Source organism: Podospora pseudoanserina, chromosome 5 (genome assembly GCF_035222485.1).
Source record: "Podospora pseudoanserina strain CBS 124.78 chromosome 5, whole genome shotgun sequence".
NCBI classification, from domain to species: Eukaryota; Fungi; Ascomycota; class Sordariomycetes; order Sordariales; family Podosporaceae; genus Podospora; species Podospora pseudoanserina.
Window position 1 is genome coordinate 894,952 of NC_085924.1, and position 16,804 is coordinate 911,755.

Genomic DNA, 16,804 nt, shown 5'->3' on the forward strand with positions numbered 1-16,804 from the left:
CGCCATGGCAACGTCCCAGCCCGACCAGTGGATGTTGGATGCCTTTCAAGCCGCTAGGACCGACTTCGCGCGCAATATCAAGAACCTCGACAAGTTCGATCTCGCTCAGTACACTTCAGCTCAGCAGGTGTACAATGCTGCCGACGCCATTCAACAGAAACAAGGCAAAACACTCAAGCTTCGCGCGTTGGCTCGTATCAAGCCCTACCTGGACTGTCTTAGCCAGTACCAAGCTGTTATCGAGGTCTTTGTACAAGTCCAACCAGAAATCTTGGCTTTAATATGGGTAAGCAGATGCTGCAATTTGTATGCGCCCTTTCTTGTGTAAATGCAACTGACCTTGTTAATAGGGACCAATCAAGCTGGTCCTCCAGGTACGAAGGTCTTAGCCCCATGATAACCTGACATGATACTCAAAGTGGTTCAGCTCACGAGCCGGTTGGCCAAGGCATTCGACAAGGTGGTGGAGGTTCTCGGTATTATTGGCGAGAATCTCCCCGAGTTTGATCGTTACGCAAAGCTCTTCGAACAAGACGCACAGGTCAGAAAAATCTTGTGTCTATTCTATCAGGACATTCTAGATGTGCATGTAACACTTCTGAAGTTCTTCGGCGGCAGCGGTAAGCTTCCCAACTCTCTGAATGTCTTGCAAAGATTATCTCTAACAGCGCTCCACAGCCTGGGAACTCCTATTCGAATCCTTCTGGCCCAAGGTCACCGACAAGATCACTATGATAATGCAGCGAATGACAACCCACAGGGCTCTAATGCTGGAAAAGGTCACAATTGCCAACATTACTCAAGACATCGCCGACAGAGAACGCGCCTATAAGGAGTATGAAAAGCAGCATGAATTCCAAGATCTCCAAAATTACCGTTTGCTGAGAGGCGAGCTCTCGCCCTCCTTATACGATGAAGAGCTTCAGCAGTTTGCCGGCAGTGGTCCAGCGAAATCAGGCACGTGGTTGTTCGAGAATGGGGATTTCAAAAAGTGGGCCGATGTCAACAACAAAACCCGGCTTTGCCTTTGGCTTCAGGGCATACCTGGTGCTGGTAAACTAGACCTTTCTTGGATGCTTTGTTTGGAAAAAGCTAATAATCAACGCCCAGGGAAAACTGTATTGACTGCCAAGACAATCCGGTATCTCCAAAGCCAAGGGCAGACACTCCTGTTTGCGTTCTTGTCATACCGTGATGAGCGCAAATCGAAACCCGTCAAGATCTTTCAGAGCTTAGTCTTTCAACTTCTTGAGGAACAATCGATGTTGCGCCCATTGCTACATGACATTTACCTCACCAACTACCGAAAGCTTATCTCGAATCCAGACTTCGTGGGGGATTTGCTAGGCAAGCTTTTGCAAACGTCAGGCCCAACGATCATTGTCATTGATGGCGTTGACGAAGCCGCCGAATCAGATAAATCATACCTCGTGCGGTCTCTTCTTCGAGTTACGAAGTCTGGGCCGAATGTCAAGCTTTTTGTTAGCAGTCGGATGGATTCAGCGATCAGCAAAGAGTTGATGCGCAGTAGCACAGAGCTTCCCGTCGAGGATCACAACGAAGGCGATATTCATGAGTTAATAGACATGGAAAGGGACGATCTCTTGTCAAAATTCCGGAAATGGGATGCTGACGAGGCAACTTGTGACCGAGTTGGCCGAGCTTTTCAACTATTGAAAGAGAAAAGCGATGGGATGATACTATATGCGAAGCTGATGGCAAGACTGCTACATAGTCTGGACAATGAAGATGATATCAGACGGGAACTTGATACCTTGCCGGAGGGTATTGGGCAAGCGTAAGGGCACCTCAAATCTTCAATCCTTTTCACCCCTTTTCATATCAGACCCGCAGCTAACCACGTACAGATACGGCCGAGTTATCGAACGAATTGAATCAAACCCAGTGCCCAAGGACAAAGCTGCTGCAAGGAAAATTCTGGAATGGATTGGCTCGGCTACACGCCCACTCCGCTACGAGGAGGTCATCCAGGCTTTGGTGATCGAGTCCGGATCATCAGGATTTACGAAAGGGCGTAAAGCGTTTCGGGATATTGTAGAGACCTGCGGGCCGATCATCGAGGTGGTTGGGGACTATGTCAGTTTTGTCCACTTCACTGCTAAGGAGTGAGTTCTGCACCAACGATGCCGAGGCTTGCTGAGACCTAACAGGAGCCATCCACTTCTTCCAGGTATCTTTTCAACGGCGACGGAAAATTTCTTGACAAGGAGGAGTCGAATCTTCATATTTCCCTAGCTTGTCTGACCTACTTGGCCTTCCAACCTTTGGACCGCATCATGCAACATGGAGACTCGGCTGCCATATGCGACGAAACCTCAAAGGTCCTGTCTGGCGACTTTGTCTTGCTCGACTATGCTGCTTCGGAATGGCTAAGCCATGTCGGCGCTTGTGCTCAGTCCCGCCACGATGAACAGCTCGTCCAGGCAATACGACGGCTTTATGAGAAGCGAGGGAAGCCAGATGTACATGACTCCACTCAAGTCTCCAGGATATTCAAACACAAGTACCGAGCACTTCGAAGAGACCCAGAGCTTGTCAAACGCCTCGGGCAGTCCGAGACTTTTTTGAACAGGTCGAAACTTGACCTCATCGAAGCCGACGGTGGTAAGTCAAAGGAGTAAACCCATGGGGTTGCGGTCCATGTTCTAATCTTTTGATAGGATGTTTATGGTATGACATGGATCCAACCTACATTTCCCAAGGCATCATGCGGTTTCGGGATCTCCTCGAAAGCTCTCTTTGTACCACCTCACCATGCAACCTTTCTTGCAATTGTACAAAGATCAAAAGACTGTACGGGCATGCTCTATTTAGGTGCCCCCGAATATCTTGTCCCCGATACATTGACGGATTCGAAACTGATTCCGCACGTTCCGAGCACCACAAGACACATGAACGCCCATACAAGTGCTCTCATTCCGATTGTTTGTTCTCCCAACTGGGATTCCGGACCGCAAATGACCTTGTCCGCCATGCGGACGTCACCCACAACCACGTTGTCAACGATGCTGTGCCTTGGAAAAACTTCACAGCCCACCACCTCAGTGAAAGTAACATTGTGGCCATCATGGAAGATACTATCAGTCTGAACCAAGTCGGGATCATGACACGCATTCTATCCAAGGAATCGGGTTTCCTACGCGTCTGCTGTTCCAGAAATTCCGAGAAAGGTGTTCACTGCGATGAATATACCAGGGGACACCATGATGGGTCTCAAAAGCCCTTTGTGATGGATGATGCACTGAGGATATCAGCAAGAGCAGGAACTACAGAAATGATGGAATGCGTCATTGCGGCTGCCAAACTTGCTAAACACAAGGTTTATTCCAAGGTCGAGCTTTTGGCACATGCTATCAGATCAGGGAACAATGATGCTTTGGGCGTTATTCTTCAACACTATCCTGCCTTTGGCGAAGCCTCGGAAGAAGTGGAGATCCGTGAAGCTGGCTCGGATTCTGAGGATGACAGCGAAAAGTGGCTATGTTTCACCACTGTGTCACTCTTTGAGTTGGCCTTTGCCCACGCCAACGGCCGAGCTATGAAAGCCCTAGTAAGGGCTGGAGCCCGTCCCGATGTTCGTCGAGAGACGTTTATTGATGTGTTCAAGACAAGAGGCCACATGGAACTAATGTCCACAGACAATCCTAAGACACGAGACATGCTAGGGAGGATGAAAGTTCTAAAGCTCCCAAGTCTGGTGCTGCAATATGGACTACAGGTCGCTATCCAGCGATCCTCAGCCCATTACGCCGAGTTTTGCGTCGATATGGGTGCCAACGTCAACGGGAAATGGCTCAATGTTGGCGAGAAGAAAAGACGCGAACGTCCGACGATGCTATTTCTCGCGATCAAGAGCGGATGTGGGCCCATCTTCAAGTTACTGCTGGAGCACGGGGCTCTTCTACAGGGGGATGAAGTGGAGGATGTCGAATCTGGGGAGATTGCTGGGATGAAGAAGATTGAAAAGTACTTTTCTATGTCTTGGAAGGAAATGATGTCGACGTTTTCGAAGAGTGTGTGATTGTACTTGGCCCGTTGAGTAATTTCCGTAAGCAGGAGGTGGCAGGAGTCATTGGGGGATTGATTCAGATCATGATGAGCCGATCAGTGTACTTGATCTCTCATACTCAGTTGAAGTCAAATGCACCAATTTCTGTGTTATGACAGCCACCCTGGTTGCCTAGCCACTTCCCGCGATCGATCTGACGATGTTTATCGTAATATAACGTAGAGTAACGACGATTACCATTTTCAACAACACAACCAAAGGAAGAGAGGCTATCTAGCTCTGGTCCCGTACCCACCAATCTCATCGTCGAACACCTTTGTGGCAAAGTAGCAACCGCAAAGTCACTAATGTCGTATATATATCCCTTTCACAAAGAAGGAATACACTATGCTGATCCGTGACATGAACACTAGATCAGCTGCCTCCACACGTAGTGGAAGCATCAGAACAACACCATCAAGACTCTCACCTTGGAGATTAACCCGTAGATGTATTGGTCATTCGCAATCTCGTGGATGGCCTCAAAAGCCTATCTATAGCTTGTCATAAGCTGCCCTAATATCTCGCTCGGGCGTGTGGCAGGACACTCTCGCCACCACGAGACTCCAACCAAACAGGGACACTGATCTTAACGTCCTCGAACACAAGTCCATTGATAACTACACGGTCCATACCTACCGGATCGTCAGTTCCCCTTCTAGCTACGCATATATTTGCAACAATCGTTATTCACCCAAGAAATTGCAGACCGGAATATCAAGTTCATTTCATACCTTTCTTTGCCGCGAACACGCGATACTTGTATCATTTTGGCTTGTTGGACGTGGCACGAGCAGGCGATGTTGATGGTGCGCATCCCTGGTGTAGGTCCACGAGCAAGCGCTGCTGATGCTGAGAGCAGCGTCGTTTGTGGCCGTGGCTTTTATCTTAAGCTAGGATGAAGATAGAGATCAGAAACCTAGGTATATGGATAGTGGACAGGTTGGAAAAAAGACTCCAGAGCTGTGAAAACCTAAAAGTATTATTACAAGGACATCATACACCACCCAAGGCCTGTTCCATTATCTCCAAGCCCCACTACCATCAGCGAGCTGTCATCTTCTTGATTCCCTCCTCCATCAGCTCAACAGGTTCCTGATCAAACCCCGGATCCCTCTCGATGAAGATCATCCCGGTACCGCATCTTCTCCTCCCCATCCAGAGGCACAGCATCAGGCCTAGGTCTATCCCCCCCAGCCAGACTTGATCACCTTTCTGAGCTCTACCTTCTTGACACGGGCAGCGTGGGCGAGTAACAGAGCCTTTCCCATCCTTTTTGACCACAATCTTGAGGAGGCGGCCTTGGGGAGTTTGTCTCAGGGGAAGGGTGGTCGGCACGCTGGCGATGCTGTCTGCTTCGTTCAGAGCGGCCAGGGGATCGCGAGAGATGGACGGGGCGAACCTGGCGAGAGTGGGTGATTGCGAGAGCGAGCTCGTTGGAGGGCTCATCCTCCAGGCATGGAGGGCGAAACGAGTATGAGGTCATGTCCAGTGCTTGAAAGCCCGGTGTAACCATGATCGGCGGTGGGTATCGACCAAGGGGAACTAGGTGAACCCTTGGGCCGGCAGTTGGCATGTAAACACCAGAGTGGGTGAACTGGCCAACCTGTCATGACTGCATCCAGGCTCTGTGTGAAATAGCGAGATTGTGGACCATACGCCAGGCTGCTGGGTTACGACAGTAGTACTTGTAGAGGCGATGATTGCTCCGCCGTGTGCGCGCGGTCCCCGTCGCATGAAGTGGATTACCTCCCCGACGGCCCTGGTCGAGTAGTACATCAAGGCATAAACCTTGTAGAGCATTGGAAGGTTGTGTGTGCCGTAGATGGGTGAAGAGTCTGAGGAGTAGTCTTCCCTCTCGATGTATATATCTTGTGCGCTCCGAAGATAGGCTCGCGAGATCATCTCGAGGGAATACAACAAACCCTGTGCGCGTGGCCAGCGGTGATACTCTGGCCATCTATTCTTCCATTAAAAGGTGAAAATGACTGGCGAAAGAGTGTAGTTTTCTCCCTTCGTGATCTTAGTCTCAAAGCTACTTTGTCTCATGATAACGTTCCGAACGAAGCTCATATCATCTGCAAGTGTAATCGAATTGACGGGGCCTGGAGCAGACCCCCAACCTTGCACAAGACGGAACAAGCTGGCCTCGTCGGGGTTAAAGAAATCCAACGATTGTTTCACAATCGCTCGAATTTTCTTTCCCAGAACAGGAACACTGGCATATCGGTTGTCGCGAAGGGCGGCCGCGCGAGCCTCGCGGTTGACCTTGAGGGGAGGGCAGCAGTTAACCTCAAGAAGAGTGAAGGATTCATTTTCGGGCTCATGGAACTTGATAAATGGTCTGATGGACAGATGATGTTGGTTTCCGTGCTCTTTCTGCTTGACGCCGTCGACGACCCAGACGAGCTTCCACACCATCGCAGCATTGTCCTCGTAGATCTCCATAAAATGGTCCCAGATCTGGTCTGGAACTTCAGTCGGGAATGTTGAGAAAAGGTGAAAAGTGACTTCGGTACTTTTCTCCAGCCCACGTGTACTGCGGCCAAGCAGGCTTGCCAACATTCTCAACGCCACTTCGGGCGGGTGGGTTATTGCGGATGTGCAAAGGTAGGGTGTCTGGAGATTCTTGAATAGCCGGGCTCAGACAAGACTTTTTACGATCTCTCAGGAACTCAGACGAGAGAAATTTGCAATGGTCTATCGGCAGAGGTAGATGATGACACGGTGACCGGGTGAAGAAAGAAGGCTGGGGGTGAGCGTTGTGGTTTGGTGAGGAAAAGGGCTGGCAGCCTGGTGAAGAAAAGAGCTAGCGGTCCACTGAACCGCCCCACAGGGAGCAAGTGAATAAGAGGCACGGGACAGAGCACCACCCCCGGCCAGGTATTGTGACCGCTATTATACCATTCCCCAGCCCCCACAAGGTTGGCGCCTGTAGGTCTCGAGCCTACTCTAGGTTCAACCCCACAGTACCTACCTATCGTCCTGTCAGAAGTTCCGTTCCGATTTGCAGGTCACTCCAACGACTACGAGATAAAACCAGGCCCCTACCTATCAAAGCAAGTGGAGGCCACCCTGACAACAAAAGGACTCCCGTTGGAAAATGGTGTTTTCAACCTGGTGCCATGGTGACGCAGTCGAGGCACGAAAGCGTTAGCAATGACACCTTTTTAGATCGTCATTCATTTTTGATAGAGTCAAGAGAGAACGCTGCCATTTCTCAAGTTTGGGTCGATGGCCGCAACGTCAAAAGGTATATTGGGATGGTACAAGTACAACGATGTCCGACAACATTAGCTTCCTATGTACCAAGTACCCACGGAAAAACATGAACCCAGACGCTTTGTGGACGATCATGTATGCAAGAGTGACGGCTGGGGATGACTTTCAGATCCATCGTGAGTTTCGTATCATTTGCTGTCATTGATAGGGTAAGGCAAATATCATCCACCACTGCCACGATTAGTACGGCGTGTCCACTGAGATGACTAAAGCTGTAAGATGACTCAATTTCTCTATTCTTCCGAATATCTCTAACTAGATCGCTTTCGTGCACCAATTATCGGAACAGCCACATTCACCCATCCCTCACTCCACTCAATTTGATGGGGAGATAGGTCCCTGTGTAGATTGAGAGTTAGGAGGGAGGATTGATAGGCTTGATAATCCCGATACGAGGTGGTGGCTTCCCACGTGGGTATGAGCCAGACCCGACTGATTGAATCCGTTCCCCTATCATTCTGATGCTTTATTTCCCAGTCGATATCAATCATTAGCTTACAGGGCCTCTTCCATTCCGGCCTAGCCGCATCAGGAAGCCTGCCCTGTCGTGTGTACTGGAGATGTCGCCCCAGTGGTGGAGTTTTCTGCCGGGAAATACGGCAAAGGCAGCTTTGGTCCACAAACAACATTACTCTCCGGAAGAACCCCCTCCACAAAGTACTGTCTAACAATGTCATTGACACAATTAGAAGGAACCGCCAATGAGCAATGACCATACCCCTGAACCTCTACCAGCCTTGACCCAACAAAAGCATCATTTGCCGAACGCGCCGAAATAAGCGGACAAACAGGGTCATACGTTGTCGACAGAATCAACAACGGATGAGCTGTTCTGACTCCTCGCTCAGGAACAAAGTCAGTTGTCTTGCGAACTGCCCATGACCGTCTGTTGAAGTAGCCAGGCCACTGTTGACTTCCGAAAATCGTGTTGTTGCTCGCCTCGAGAGCGGCGGGAATCAGCTCCTCTGGAGTCGCAGGTGACAGTGCAGGTCCGGAGACACCGTCGTTGTACCGGATATAGTCATTGGCGTCTCCTTCATCATAGTCATTGTATGACTGTGCAGTTGACGGCAACATGTAGTGAAGGAAAAAGGCAGTCGCGTTTCCAGTTTGTACAAGTGGAGTCAGGGCCGTGGCCAGGGGAGCCCAGCGCAAGGGGCTGTACAAAGCGTTGAAGACGGCGTTGTTCCACACATCTGAGAAGCCGACGAGACCGCTAACAGTGTTATTAACGTAGACGGGGGCTGGCTCCTCCCTCAGGGCCCAAATAGTAGAGATCAGCTTCTCGGTTAGCTCTTCTTTTGTTTCTGCCAGCTGAGCCAGTGGACAGGTCTGATTGCCTGCCTTGATGCACTCATCCACGAAGCCTTCAAACACCTTATCCGTGTCGTCATTGGATTCTCTGTCGGACCAGTTTGTAAACCAGTCAAACTCATTGGCCACGCCATCGATGATGACCCTTCTTGCCCGTTCTGGATACATCGTGGCGTAGGTTTGACCCAGTATGGTGCCGTAGCTGAAGCCCCAGTAGTACAAATCCTCCTGACCGACAGCATCCAAAATGCTATTCATATCTGCTGCGGTTTGAGGTGTGTTAATGTACTCTCCGTGTTCGCCCATGGTCTGTTTGCAAGCCTGGCTGTAGATGATACTTGAAGCCCACCAATTGCCACTGGACTCGGTCAGGTTGTAGGGGTCTGTTCTAGTCCAAGAGTTCTGTGAAGCCTGCGTTTTGTTGCTAGGGGTCGGATAGCACTTGACATATGGCGTAGATGCGTTGACACCCCGTGGATCAAAGCTAAGCAAGTTGAAGTTCTCGCCCACGACTTGGCTGATATCCACACCCCAACGGTACATTAAACTCATACCGCTGCCTCCTGGCCCGCCGGGGTTGAGAAGGATGTTGATATTGCCGTTGGCTGTGGCATTTTTGCCTCTTAGTCGAATGAGGGAGATGTTGAAATGCTTCTCGTTGTTGAAGCCATTATTGCTTGCGTTGAACTGATCCATGGGAACCAGCAGATTGCTGCATTCGAGTTGGTGGTCCCCATCTAAAGTAGGACTGACGGGGCATGGTGTCCAGGCCAGGCTTTCTCCATGGTACTTTTGCCCTTCGGTATGTTCATCAGATGTGGAATTGTGGGCAAGTCCCACCGCCACCAGACAAATGATCAAAAGGGCTAGTGCTCGCATTGTTGGGAATCTCGAGATTGGTCTGTAGGCCATCAACTAGAATTTGTGTTTGTCTGATCGATGCCCCCCCAGGAACTGGGGCTCCTGGCAAAGCGCCATCCTTGATTTAACATGGTATTGATCTGAAAGACTTCCATGGGCCTTCCCCCACTGACTGACAAAGCGTTCTTCTGTTGGTTATTGCTGATGATATCAACATCGTAGCGAATCGACCGCATTGGGAATCCAGCTCGAAACCCTCCTCCACCTGGACGGACAAAGTGCTCCAGTTCAATCATCGTGATGTGGGGTCTTAGCATTCCACGCTGGGAGGATTCGAAGCCTCACGCCTCTTAGCGAGGTGGGTGTCTGGAGTAGCGAGTCCGGATGCGGAGTATGTCGTCTGTTATTCCAACCCCGACCATCACGAAATTTGTTAAACAAAGACCACACAGGCCTAATCAAGGCGTTGTCCTTTTCTCGGTCCGATGTCGTCGGGTTATTCTCATGCCGACTATCCGAAGTGCAATGGACTAAGCCTGAAATTAAACAATTAGACGATGTTGGGCCAGAGGAAGCCCGTGGGGTGACACAGTGTCGAAGTTGAGACCAACAACATACGAATATTGCCAAGATGATGCAGTTTATCATCGAGCAGAAACTTGCAGATCTGGGACATGATATCCGATGCTACAGAGCACTGTGTAACCAGGGCTTATGAATCTTTGCTGACGTGATGGCCATGGGGACCATGGGGGGCAGGGTGCCAATGGAAGTAGGGTAGGTGTCGACTGCGGGGCACCTTGCTCCAAGTGAGACATCTCCATGCCAGAGATTTGAGGACATCGGACCAGCGTGAAGATACTCTACCACAACCCTCCATTGTTACACGACCTTGGAGGTTGGTTACGCAAGCTCCCAACAGTCTGCGATCCGCCGTTACACAAGCTTACGTCCACTGACCTGGTCTATGGAACTGGCACAAAACACCGTCGGGAACAGCATCGATAGGTCCTTCGGATCCAATAGTATCTCCAACCTTGCAGCCGGGCTGCTGGTTGAATCCTTTCCTGCAGCAATGCAACCCAACGGGTCGGTCTGCCAAGGATCCCTTCACAGTCTCGGACCTTGATCCAGCGGGACGGACAACCCCATAGCGAGCATAAGAGGCGACGCTCATACCCACCATGATGGATACCCGCATGCTGAGAGGCGAGCGAGACCCTGGCAGCTATCACCTCCCAAAATGCGCCTTTTCCGAGCTCTGGTTGTCGGCGTCCTGTTGGTCTCCGCGTCAGCGAAAAAGGATGAACCCAACTTTCCATTCGAGACCAAGCAATTGTCCAAGCGAGAGACGACAAAGCACCCGAATATCGCCTTTGGAGATCCCTCCTCAGTGCCCCTCAACCACAACCGACCGACATGCAAGATCGGACCCCAAGATGCGGCTTGGCCTACCCTGAGCGAATGGTCAAAATTGAATACAACGCTCGGTGGCAGGCTCCTGAAGCCATCTCCAGCACCCATTGTCTGTTATCCAGGGCAAAATTACAATGCGGCTGCTTGTGAGTTCCTCGTCGGCGGCGCGGCCAGGCGCACCAGATTCTGGCTTGACGATCCCCTCAGTGTGCTCAGCCCCTGGACTCAGGGGAATACATGTCTGTTATCTGCCAACGTCAGTGGGCCTCTGAGAAGCTGCACACAGGGAGGGTTTCCGGAATATGTGGTTAATGCCACGTCCGTGAGGGATGTGCAGATAGCTGTCAACTTTGCTCGGAACAATAATATCAGGTTGATCATCAAGTAAGCCATCACAACGAAACAGCGCAAAAAAAAGAAAGCAAACTAACGGCTCCTTCAGGAACACGGGCCATGACTTCTTGGGTCGTTCAAACGGTTACGGATCACTAAGCGTGTGGACACATTACCTAAAGGGCATCGAATACCTCCAAAGCCACAAGGCCAGTCAGTACAAGGGCTCAGCAGTCAGGCTCGGTGCTGGAACCGAGACCTGGGAGGCAAACAATGCCATGATCGCGCAGAACTTCACCATCGCCGTGCCCAAGCTCCCCACCGAGACGGTTGGCATCGCTGGCGGCTGGTTCCAAGGAGGCGGCCACTCCAATCTGGCTTCTCTCTGGGGCCTTGGAGCCGATCAAGTCCTGAGTATCAACCTTGTTACTGCCGATGGCAGATTCACGACGGCAAACAAGGACACTAACAAAGACCTCTTTTTTGCCCTGCGTGGCGGAGGTGGAGGCACCTACGGCGTCGTCACCTCGATCGTTGTCAAAGCCTCCAAGGGACTGATCACCCTCGGCACCGCTACCTACGGCTTCACTACAGGTCCAATTGCCCCCACGACGTTACAGAACCCAACCGCCAATATCACCAATACCCAAGACTTTTGGAAAGGGGTAGAGATCTACCTGGCCTTTGCGAAAAAGGTCGTCGACGCCGGCGGCTTCGGCCACGGAGACGTCACCTACCACGGCAACACAAGTTTCTCCTTTGCGGGAATATTCCTTATGCCCGGGTTCTCCGCAAGCAAGACTCAGGAGTTCGTCAACCCCCTGTTCCAGTCGTTCCGTGATGAAGCCGGCATCAACATCACCACTCCTGTCGCCACGGTGGTCACCTATGCTGAACCTGGGAATGGGACAAACACCGCGCCGGGAAGCGGTACTTTCTCTTCACGCCTTCTTCCCCGAAATAACTGGGCCAACTCAACCAGTATATCTCAGACTTCCAGCGCAATCAAAAGAGCAGTGGAAAAGGGCTTCAACATCCGCACCCGAGCCTACGGTCCAAAGCTCGATCTGGTGACAGGACCCTACGCAGCGAGTGGTGTGAGCCCCCACATGAGAAGTATGGTCATCCACCTGACGGTATTCTCTCTGCTCGACGTGTCATCGCTCTGGGTGTTGGAGTCCACACCCGGTGAAGCAGCGAGCTATTTTAAGGCAGAGCTGGCTAGGCTGGAGGATGCAACTGATGAGATTCGACGTGTGACTCCGGGGAGCGGGGCGTATTATAATGAAGCTGGGAGGTTGGAGCCGGACTGGCAGGAGAGTTTCTTTGGGGGGGAGAATTATGGGCGGTTGTTGAGGGTGAAGAGGGAGAGGGATCCTTGGGGGTTGTTTTGGGTTCATAAGGGGGTTGGGAGTGAGGGGTGGAGGGTGGAGACGGGGGATGGGTTGACGACGAATAATGGGCCGTTGTGTAGGGTTTGATCTGGGGTTGGAGGTGGGCACTGTCGAGGAGGTGGGAGGGTGTTTGGACTTGATGGGGGATGAATATATTGAGAAGAGGTGGATGCTGGTGAGGCATGGGCTTGGAAACTGGATGCAGAGTTAAGCGCTGTGGTTCCTACAAGACGTTAGGTTATCTGTACGCGAGGAATAGAGACAATTGATATGTGTCGTTTCCATTTACCAGAACGGGCTGAATCTGAGATGAAGAAGCTGTCTCCTGCTTGATGCATGCGTCTTGAGCCTGACGCTATCAGCATGCCGAGATGTAGGACGCCGATATTCTGACCGGTCGCCGACGTTGAAAAGACAGCAATGATGCTTGCTTTCTTTTCGCCGAGACCATAATCGCTCAACCAAGGGAACACAACCTCAAGCCATTCTCTTACCGAACGCCACCGGAAAGCCCGACCAAACCATATTCCCATCATCGACTATCCAAAGCGGAAACCTGAAGCGATTTTCAGGCCCGCGGTCCCGCCGTTGCCTTACCTCGAAAGGGAAAAAAAACGGGGGAATGATACTGCAGCTAGAGCCTCCAACTGAATTCTTGTTAGGTTGTCTTCTGGCAGGGTTTGCCAAGTCTGCGGCTGGGGTGTGGTGTAGCGAGTCTTGGTCGGTGATACGTCGATCTGTAGGCCACGGTTACATTTAGGGGGTTTGTTGAGCTGTCAATTCGTTCGCTTCCACAGAGTCAAAATCTGGGGTTGGGCACTATACTGCTAGGGGCAAGTTCGGAACCAGATGATACGGGTCGGAGTTCCTGGATCGTTGTTACATGGTTGTTGCTATTTCTGAGTTTCGTGCACGGTGAGGTGTTTGCTTGTGTCTTGGGTCTCGGCTGAAATCTTGGTTGTGAAGAGAGCGGTGGTTGTGGCTTCAACAGGCAGGCGAGGGAAGTATGACTTCGAGAGGCGAAAGGGGGAAAATAGATACAGGGGCTATGGGGTCGGTCAAGGTCTGAGGGCGAGTGAAAGGGTCAGAGAGATCTATAAAAGATGTCTCCCCGCCCTTGATGACAGCGAGAGTCTCTCAGCTTCTCATCATCCACCAGACATCTTCTTTCAAACCCTCTCAACTTTGTCCTACTCCTTTCAAAAGTCAACATGCAGTTTCAGTACCTCCTCACCATCCTCGGCGCGACACTCGCCATGGCTGCCCCTCCCAAGGGAATCGGACTCGTCGATACCCTTCAGCCTGTTGACAAGGAAGGCGGCTGTGTCCCCGCCTCTTGCACATCGTTTGGTTGCTGCTCTGGCAACTGCGGATACTGGTGTGTAAGTATTGACCTGGATGACTTCTTGAAGTTTGGTCTTGGATGCCTGACGGGTCGAATCACAGCGCGCGTGCGGCATTGATTACAACTGCTAGGTTGAGGTTGTTGCGAAACTTGTTAAGAGCTTTGGAGGGCATGCGAAGGGGGTGGTTGTGTTGTGGCGGTTGGTGGTGATTTGGGGAGGTTGACTGCTGGAACGAAGGAATTACAAGGGCGGCTGGTGGGCGACTAGACCTCCAGAGCTTCCGTTGGACTTGAGCGCAGATGTTTAAATCCAATAAAGTCTCATTATACTAGGATGCCTGGTGAGGGTTATCTACGTCCTTCATTGCGAGCCTGGTGCTAGCCTGGTATCCGTTATTGGCTACAACTCCCCAGCGGGTTTACTCTCCGATATTCTTCTCTAGGCATCCGCACCATCAATTGAGTCGCGACATTGCATCTTTATTCTCAGGCCCCCACCGACCCCCCAATCTTTGTGTACTTTTAGGCTGACATAACTCACGATTTTGAGACTGAATCTCGAATCACTTGTCGAACTGGGCGCAGAGATTCATGCCGCAGGACCAATATGGAAGACTTGGCGAGGGCTATGCAAGCCACAATCCGGGGGGTGTTTTCATGATCCCATTCGACAGCTTCCCCGCGCAAGTAAGGCTCTGCCCTGCTCAGCATGGTGTCTGAGGGGACAAAATGTTCAGCCGTTCATTTCCCCGCGATCGTCCATAGCAGGAGACCAACTGAATCCGCAACCTGTCTTCCTCGATCCAAGATCACAACCAACTGGCCTTTGAGGACTGATGAAAACATGGTCGATCTTTTACTGTTCACATTCCTTCTGATCAGGGCGGCTGTCGCGGCAAGCTGCGCGGATGGAAACACAATTCAATTCCGCGTTGGGAACTGTACAATCCGGTCGCCAAACGAGCCAGAGGTGCAGTCTTGGGGAGCCGAAGTTGCTCTTAACAATGAGAGAACGATATGGTATGTCACGACGGACCCCCCTTGCATTTGAGACATGCATGGGAACATGCACCCGGGGATGATCTTCCCCTCTTTGGTCTTCGCTAACATAGCAAAAGCATGGTTCCTTCAACGGTGCTCAACGATACTTTCTTAACGACAACCAGTCTTTGCCAGTCGTCCGAGCAACTCAAAGTCCACCAAGTCGACATGACCCCAGCGCAGTGTGCCTCGAGAAGGGGAGGACCAGTTTCTGCCGACAAGTTCAAGGGAGTGCCACTCAGCAATCTGGTGCAGAATCCAGGATGGACCTTACTGAACAACACTATTGAGGATGCCGTCGAGGTGAGCATGCAGTTGTCAAGACAGGCCATCACAACAACTGTCGGATTGATCACCAAAGGCCAAAACTCGGCAGCATCTCATCTAGGGCTTGCAACAGACTCATCCATCTTGAAGGTACTAAAGGGTCAAGGTTTGATCGTCGCAAGATCTTTTGGATTGAACGTTGGATCGCAAAGTGTTCAGTCGCCGCGAGGTGGAAGTCTTGTGCTCGGAGGCTACGACCAAGGAAGTGTTGCCAATCCATTCCTTCACGAATTTCCGATTCCGCAAAACGACAGACTCCAGGATCGGCATTGCCCCCTGCAGGCCGAACTAACTGGACTGACGCTTGAGATAAAGATGGCAAATGCGAGTGAAACAGAAAGCAGGGACATCTTCAGCAAATCAACCGGAATAACAGTCTGTGTTGAGCCGTAAGTGTTGGTCCTCTCTTCAGGCAACAAAACGGTTAGCTAACGCGTCAAACACAGATACGACAATTTGTTCCGCTTGCCCTCAGAAACCCTCTCCGCTTTGCTCGGCTATGTGAACCAAACCACTGAACAACGCACCCACTTGGTACCAGTTACTGAGTATGCAGACGAGTTGGTGAATCTCGAACCTGGTTTGGTCTATCGGAGATCATCTGGAGAGTTCAATGCGGCGCTACGGTTTACCATCAATGACAAGATGACAGTGGAGGTGCCATTTCACGAGCTTCAGAGACCATTGAGGGGCCTTGATAGCAACGGAGCTGCCGTTTTGAACACATCCTATAATGAACTGCAAATCTTTGGTGATCCAGCTCCTGGAAATGCGCCCGTCCTGGGGAAAGCTTTTCTTTCACAGGTGGGTCTCATCGTCCTTTTTTTATGACAGGGTTCTCCCTACTCACTCATGTTAGGTGTATCTTTTCGTCGATTACGATGCTGGAAAGTTCTATATGGCACCTCTGAACAGCGAAGCGGGTGCGGTGCTGCCGGTTGCGACAGGAACTTGTCCCTCAGGGGGGCTGACAGCCACCGAAAAAGGCCTTATCGCTTTGGGGGCCGTCTTGGGTGCTCTGGTTCTTGCTATTCTCGCATGGGCTATCTATAGATGGCGCCGAAGACGCAACCCACGCATCAACGGCACAGAGGCTCAAGCTATGGACCATTCTCCAGGTAATGCGACATCTGGCGCACAAAATCGATCAGTTGTGGGAACTGGTCAGTTTCCAAGTCGGAACAGGTCCCGAGAGATGCAAGACACACTGTCACAGAACTCGGCCGCGGGTGCGGATAGTGGTTTTGCCATTGGACATGCACCTTTCGGACATCTTTCACGGCAATCTGTGGAAACTGGACGGAGTTATGAGAGTCCACCACATAGGCCAACTCATACCGGGATAGTATAAGTAAAAACATAAGGTGAGATCAGGGAAGGCCGTTGCTTGCTACTTGACAGCTGGCGAATGAATCTGTGTAC

At 51.2% G+C, this 16,804-nt stretch overlaps 5 protein-coding genes across 5 annotated transcripts; 3 read left to right on the forward strand and 2 right to left on the reverse strand.

Annotated features, from left to right (window-relative positions):
- Nucleotides 1-406: 406 nt before the first annotated feature.
- On the forward strand, nt 407-5,179 carry QC764_500630 (uncharacterized protein; the record flags this gene model as incomplete). Its single annotated transcript, XM_062947329.1, has 7 exons — nt 407-620; nt 679-1,053; nt 1,111-1,798; nt 1,869-2,126; nt 2,192-2,625; nt 2,682-4,382; nt 4,444-5,179. 6 exons carry the CDS (start codon nt 407-409, stop codon nt 4,040-4,042), a joined length of 3,330 nt encoding a protein of 1,109 aa, XP_062798644.1. The 3' UTR covers nt 4,043-4,382; nt 4,444-5,179.
- An 861-nt stretch (nt 5,180-6,040) lies between these two features.
- QC764_0075270 (uncharacterized protein) lies at nt 6,041-6,517 on the reverse strand (the record flags this gene model as incomplete). Its single annotated transcript, XM_062940695.1, has 1 exon — nt 6,041-6,517. One exon carries the CDS (start codon nt 6,515-6,517, stop codon nt 6,041-6,043), a length of 477 nt encoding a protein of 158 aa, XP_062798645.1.
- A 1,362-nt stretch (nt 6,518-7,879) lies between these two features.
- On the reverse strand, nt 7,880-9,544 carry QC764_500620 (uncharacterized protein; the record flags this gene model as incomplete). The annotated part of the gene is made up of 1 exon (XM_062947328.1): nt 7,880-9,544. The coding sequence occupies one exon, from the start codon at nt 9,542-9,544 to the stop codon at nt 7,880-7,882; it is 1,665 nt and encodes a 554-aa protein (XP_062798646.1).
- A 786-nt stretch (nt 9,545-10,330) lies between these two features.
- Nucleotides 10,331-12,957, forward strand: QC764_500610 (uncharacterized protein). The gene is made up of 2 exons (XM_062947327.1): nt 10,331-11,326; nt 11,385-12,957. Exons 1-2 carry the CDS (start codon nt 10,770-10,772, stop codon nt 12,754-12,756), a joined length of 1,929 nt encoding a protein of 642 aa, XP_062798647.1. The 5' UTR covers nt 10,331-10,769; the 3' UTR covers nt 12,757-12,957.
- A 1,791-nt stretch (nt 12,958-14,748) lies between these two features.
- On the forward strand, nt 14,749-16,733 carry QC764_500605 (uncharacterized protein; the record flags this gene model as incomplete). The annotated part of the gene is made up of 4 exons (XM_062947326.1): nt 14,749-15,034; nt 15,133-15,771; nt 15,829-16,186; nt 16,242-16,733. The coding sequence occupies exons 1-4, from the start codon at nt 14,859-14,861 to the stop codon at nt 16,731-16,733; spliced, it is 1,665 nt and encodes a 554-aa protein (XP_062798648.1). The 5' UTR covers nt 14,749-14,858.
- Between the last annotated feature and the right edge of the window lie 71 nt (nt 16,734-16,804).

What these genes read in the sequence shown, in the direction of transcription:
- QC764_500610 (XM_062947327.1), top strand. Translation starts at nt 10,770, where the DNA reads ATGCGCCTTTTCCGAGCTCTGGTTGTCGGCGTCCTGTTGGTCTCCGCG. An exon ending in AATATCAGGTTGATCATCAA is followed by an intron (nt 11,327 to 11,384) that starts GTAAGCCATCAC and finishes CGGCTCCTTCAG; the next exon opens with GAACACGGGCCATGACTTCT.